Below are 6570 nucleotides of genomic sequence, written 5' to 3' on the forward strand. Positions count from 1 at the left end.
GCAGCCTAGTTTCTGCTCGGGGCTGTCACTTCTGCAGGGGTTGGCTCTGGGTCGGTGGGCTCCGGTCTGGATGCCTGGATATAGGGTTAGCAGTGGGATGGGGAGAGTAGTTTAGTTTAGTTTAGTTTAGTTTAGTTTAGTTTAGTTTAATCAGACGAGGGAATGTCTACTTTCTGAAACTTTCTGTACAGCAAAGGCTTGAATTTGAAGAAAACATAAGTAATGCTGCTTCAAGATAAGCTTTCAAGACTTTCGGGGGAGCACCATGATACACTCTGCATGCAAAACTAGGAGTTGGCAATGTTTAAAATAGTTGGTCACTCTTAAAGCCTAGATTTTTTTGGAAGGAAAAAGCACTTGAGGGGAGGGCACAGGAGTTAAAAGGTTAAATGCTTTCTGCTGCTGTTAGGAGAAAGACAGTGTCTGGAGATGTTCATTGTTAAAGTGTTTGGCTATATTTTATTATACTGTGGTATAGTATTCTTGTTGGTAACTGATGTGTACAGAGTAACACTATGGTGCTCTCTCTAGGTATAATTGAAGACATTGTGTGGTCCTTGTAAGGAGCTTGGTTCCTGCTTGGGTTTTAATTGTAAAATATTGTTCTGGATTTTTGTGTAGGTAATTGGATTTAGGAACTGCTTTAAAATATGATAAAGGCAAAACAAATACTGAGTGATTCAGAGGTCAGCGCTTGAAACTTGTGCATATTTTAACGTAGTAGCAAGTTATGTGCAAGGCCCCATCTTTTGGGTCTTTTCCTGACTTCCCATTTAAATTCTTAAGTTTGGCTTTCAACATTGTAGTTATTCATCTTTTAAAACTATGATAGCAACCAAGTAACCTCCTTGGGTGCTGATGTTATCTGATGGCATTATTCACGCTTCTCTCCCAAAAGCCACTCTCGGTAATATTTGAGGTTTAGTTTCTGGAATTCTTTACACATTTAATAAATAACAAAACTGGTAGCATTGCTTTTGTAGTATTGAGCCTTAAACTAACAATAGCAGTGGTGTACAAGTATGACACACTCTAAAATGTTGGAGAAAGATATTTTTACTTGTGCTGCTGAAGTTTTTGGTAGCACTAACTCATTTAATGTCTAACCTCAAACATTTTATTGCTATTTAGTGTTTTTCTTGGGACCATTGGTATTAAACTAAAATTTCCTATTTACATCATGTAAAGTTTAATGTGTAAAGAGACTGGCCTACCAAAATATTATCCAGTTTTAAGCAAAATTGGAGAATTATATGTCTGTCATCAACAGGTCACATTACACTTACTAAATGCTCGCAGGCTCTCTTATTTAATGTAAAATAAGGTTTGCAGTAGTATCGTGTGAAAAGAAGAGTCACTTAAAGAGGCTGGAACTTGGTCACATTAGAGGCCGTGGTCTGGCAGGAAGGCGGCCTGGGACATGTTACTTACCAGGTGTCATCCTTGGGCTTTCTAGAGCCACAAGTTGAAATGCATGGACCTATAACAGATTCTCTTTAAGCTCTCCACAGGAGTAGTCGGGGGAGACCAAGTAGAGCGTACTTAGCTTACCAGCACTGCGCTCCCCCCGAGCTGTGAATCCTTATTTAATGGCTGATGCATTACTTGAATGTGTGCAGTGCTGTGAAATCCTGCAGGCTGCTGGAGAGCATGAGATGTGTTGCAATTAGTGAATCCTCTCTTTGTTGCTCCAGGATTTCAGATGTGTTCTAAGCCTGCTGGGGTGAGCACGCTTCCGGGCAGCGATGGAGATGAGAGCTCAGCATGGCAGTGGGTCGCAGGCCTTGCTACAGGCTCGGCGTGACAGTGGGAGGCCTCATGGAGAGCCCGACCTGCGGGATGTCCTGACGCAGCAAGTCCACATCCTGTCCCTGGACCAGATCAGAGCCATCCGCAACACGAATGAATACACAGAGGGACCGACGGTGGCTCCGCGACCAGGAGTCAAGTCTGCTCCTCGTCCAGTGAGCCAACCCAAAAATGAGAGGCCCCATGGTCTGCCTGAGCATCGCCATTTTAGCCGGGTTCAACACATGCAAACACATGCTTCTCCTCGGGCACCTCTGTCCCGCTCCATCAGCACAGTCAGCACAGGCTCGCGGAGCAGTACAAGGACAAGTACAAGCAGTAATTCCTCTGAACATAGACTTCTAGGATCATCTTCAGGGCCAGTTGCTGACGGGATAGTCCGCATGCAGCCCAAGTCTGAGCTCAAGTCGAGCGAGCTGAAGCCGCTGAGCAAAGAAGACTTGGGAGCACACAGCTACAGGTGCGAGGACTGTGGGAAGTGCAAGTGCAAGGAGTGCACGTATCCAAGGACCCTCCCATCGTGTTGGATCTGTGACAAACAGTGTCTTTGCTCAGCCCAGAATGTGGTTGATTACGGGACTTGCGTGTGCTGCGTGAAGGGCCTCTTCTATCACTGCTCCAATGATGACGAGGACAACTGCGCTGACAACCCCTGCTCTTGCAGTCAGTCGCACTGCTGCACTAGGTGGTCAGCCATGGGTGTGGTGTCCCTCTTCCTGCCTTGCTTGTGGTGTTACCTGCCAGCCAAGGGTTGCCTTAAGTTGTGTCAGGGCTGTTACGACCGTGTCAATCGGCCTGGGTGCCGCTGTAAACACTCCAACACGGTTTGCTGCAAAGTTCCCAGTGTCCCCCCCAGGAACTTTGAAAAGCCAACATAGCATCACTTATCAGAAATAATCGAGTAATAAGGATTATCTTAACATATATGCAACCAACTAAGCAGCTATGGTCTTGGCACTGTAGTAGGAGGGTTGGGGGTACACTTAGCTGTTTGCAATGACACACTTTTCTCTGTGTGCCATCTTAGTTGATAGGCTTGTTAGAATCCAGCTAGTGGGACGCAGAATAAAAAAAGGCAATGTAGTACATCGTGACCCACATATTGCATAAGCTAAAGCAACACAGACACTCCTAGGCAACTCCGTGATTTGTGAATAGTACTTGCAAAATTTGTAAATTAGCAAATGACTCCTTTTTTCATTGTTTTCTGCCAGAGATAATGTGCTATATTTTTGTATATACAATAATATTTTCAACTGTGAAAAATAAATGGTGTCATAAAACATGGCACAGTCACAAAATATTATACTAATATGTTGTACATTCGGAAGAATGTGAATCAATCAGTATGTTTTTAGATTGTATTTTGTCTTACAGAAACCTTCTATTACAAGACTCTGATTTCCCTTTGGACTTCATGTATATTGTACAGTTACAGTAAAATTCAGCCTTTATTTTCTAATTTTTTCAACATATTGTTTAGTGTAAAGAATATTTATTTGAAGTTTTATTATTTTATAAAAAGAAATATTTATTTTAAGAGGCATCTTACAAGTGTCACCCCTTTTTATGAGGATGTCATAGTTGCTGCAAATAAGGGGTGAACGATGCATATGTTCACTATAAAATAGAAAATATATTAACGTTTGAAATTAAACTGGGCTACTTGTCATTTTTTCCCCTATTTATTGTTTTGAGTTGGGAAAATCAGTACTTTAAATTGCAGACTTTGAAGTAATATAGCTACGGTGAGTCTAGTCTTACTACCTGGAAAATCAGAATAGGACTTTTAAGTGTACTTTTGCTTCTTTGTTTACTGCTTCAGCTGAATGTAATGCAGGATTTTAACTTCCTTTACACAAATGTCACATATGCTGGTCCTGCATCTGAAAAGGAAAACGAACATAGGAAAATGCATTGATTCATTCCAGACTAGCAATAACGGGCACTGAAAGATTGACCTATTCTGTAAGTGATGAGCTTTTGTACTTCAGATCGGAAATAAGTAATCATTCACAAAAAATGTTACGTTTGCACAGCTTTACTCAGAGAGGGGGAAAAAAAGGGAAGATTGATACCGTCAGTGCAAAAAGCTTGCAGGATTATTTGCTAAAAGCAGAAGAATATGCCATAGGGAATGATAGATGTGAATGCAGTCCAGCCTTGTGTCAAACATTTGCCTCACTTGTATGAAGTTGCTAGATTTGTCATTTGTGGCAGTTACCTTCCACTGAGGTCAAAATCCTTTCACTGCCAAGTTTCCCACCGGAAGTCTAGAGAATGATTTACCTTTCTTTATTAACAAACTATCATTTCCTGTTCTGAGCACGTCTCTCCAAGTTCAGAGGTCTTAATGTTGAATTTTATTTATACATTTATTAAGCTGGCATTTAAGAAATAGTTGTAAGTATTTTTAAGCTGACACTTAGAAAAATCTCACAGCCTTTTCTGAACCATCTCCAACAAAAACAAGTTATAACTAATAAATTAAGAGCTCACTAAAAGCTGAAAACCAGAGCACAGTTAATGTTACATCTTTTTTTTTTCTCCTCCTAATTTTTAATCTATGATCAGGTGCTTGATCTAATTTTCATAGGTCTGCAGTACTCAAAAATCTTACACTGTGTTTGTGTGTATCACTTATCAGTCATCAACTGAAATTAAAATGTGCAAGTCCTGACTAGTTTGCAAAACAAAAATAGCTGATACATGGGCCTTGTTCTCTCTCTGTCTCTCTCCCTTCCCTTCCCGCCTCCCCCCCCCCTTTTTTTTTCCTCTAGTGAAAAATACAAGCTAGTTTTCTTTCCTCTCTGCACAAACTTCCTGGGTATTTCAGTATATGAAGAGGAGTAGGTAGCTTATGTTATATGGAGTCATTTGTCAGTTTTTAAAGCACATCAGTATATCGTGAGTAAATGTTGGGGCATATGTGAGACATTTGGCTGCTGATAAATATATTTAAAATTTATTAAAATCTTTAGGAATTTTGTTCTTAAATACCAAAAAGAGTGGGAACCTCTCTGTTCTAATTCAAGAATAAGACAGTTATATCTAACTGTCCTTGGTTAGTCTTCCAATCATACCATGATTGAAAACAAACCTGGGAATAACCAAATATTCCAGTAACTGGGGGAATCCTTGACCTTAAAGCTATATTTTGGAAACCAGAACAACACTGTTGTTTAGAGCTTCGTAAATCCAATCTTTTCATTGTATTAATGAACTTGACAATACTGAAGGTGAGCCCTATTTTTTTAGTGTTTCTCCATGTTTAAGGAAAGCTGAAGGAAAACTGTCAAATTGTATCATGGCTAAGCATTGTAGTGGTCAAGAGAAGTACAACTGGAAGTCCTGTTAGATATAGGACAGTACTGCATTTGTGGGGTTTTCTTTATGTATTAAGGAGTGTTTTAACCAGGTAGACATGTTCACAGGCAAAGGGAAAACCATCTTCCTGTTGATGGTGAAATTCGAAGCTGGCATTGATACTGAATGCTAGTTATCACATTCCATTTGATTTTTAGTGGGGATAACTATTGGATCCCACTCCACAGGTAAGCATACTAAAGTGAATTGAGTTGTATGGTATGTTGCCTAGGAGTGAGGATGTATGCAGGAGGATGGCATTCTGTAGTGCATATTGGCCTACCCGGTATGCTGGGGTTCAGGCTTCTGTTAGTATAAATCAGCATGTTTGCAGTAGACTCTTAAAAATTGGCTTGTGTACGTCAGTACACGTATTAGTTTTGCACTTCATTAGATAAGGTTTACTGTTCTAAATAAAACCAAAATGTTTCCTTAAATAGTTTAGATTGTTTTAGTAAGAATTAAGAAGGCTTTTCAAGTGGATTGAGATGATGTTATTAAAGCATACCTACTTTTTCCTTTGAGATAGGAAGGTCTAGGTCTATGAAAGGAAAATTTTCCGTACACAGGTTTTGAGGATAACAACAAAAGTCATGCCAGATATACACCATATAAAACTTTGATTTTAGGAAACTGTTTAAGCCAGGAGAGAGGGGAAAACCCTTCTTACTCCTCCATTTGTTGTGTTGTTGCTTTATTGTTTTGATCTGTGAATTTCTTATGAATTCTGATGCCACTGTAGTGTTTGCTCAGAGACTCGTAGGATAGGACTGACAATTGAGTATAGTAAGAATAGAAACAAATAGCTTTTTGCAAATTATTTTTCCAAATGGTGTGAACTGTGAGCTACAAATAAACACATGACATTAGCTTGTACTTTAACTTAGGAATGTCTTTATTAATATCCTCAAGCAAGTTTTTTATTTTGCTCTTTAATGGTTTGAGGCTAGATAATAATTTCTTTTTTGAGATAGTGATCATAGCAGTAAAAAGGAAAAAGAAACTTTGATTCAAGTGGAAAATAAAAAGGTATAGCACTTTAGATGGAAATAAAATGTGTTCTTCAAGGATTTGAGATAATATTCAGGTGAGTATTTACATATCTAAGTGACTTACCAAATCAGTCTTCAAAAGCAGAAATTCTTCTAATGAAGAAGTACAGTAGTTATGTGGTCAGGAAGATTAATTCCGGAGGTCTGTTATACTTTCTTACCAAACCATCAACTCTTCTGAAGTGGAAGTGATTTGACAGTAGAAAAGTACTGATCATTTACTTTCTGCACCATCTATAATTTTTTCTTTTCTTTTCTTTTCTTTTCTTTTCTTTTCTTTTCTTTTCTTTTCTTTTCTTTTCTTTTCTTTTCTTTTCTTTTCTTTTCTTTTCTTTTCTTTTTC

The 6570-nt window shown here is 39.0% G+C and overlaps 1 protein-coding gene across 1 annotated transcript in view; it reads left to right on the top strand.

Moving 5' to 3' along the window:
- The window catches only part of SPRY2 (sprouty RTK signaling antagonist 2), a 5246-nt gene extending 1780 nt beyond the window's left edge, over positions 1-3466 (top strand). Inside the window, exon 2 of the mRNA XM_010728697.2 lies at positions 1695-3466. Coding sequence (XP_010726999.1) covers positions 1746-2687 — 942 coding nt within the window. The 5' untranslated portion in view covers positions 1695-1745 and the 3' untranslated portion in view covers positions 2688-3466. The remainder of the gene's footprint in view (positions 1-1694) is intronic.
- Positions 3467-6570: the final 3104 nt, after the last annotated feature.

This window comes from Meleagris gallopavo, chromosome 1 (assembly GCF_000146605.3).
Source record: "Meleagris gallopavo isolate NT-WF06-2002-E0010 breed Aviagen turkey brand Nicholas breeding stock chromosome 1, Turkey_5.1, whole genome shotgun sequence".
In the NCBI taxonomy this organism is placed as follows: Eukaryota; Metazoa; Chordata; class Aves; order Galliformes; family Phasianidae; genus Meleagris; species Meleagris gallopavo.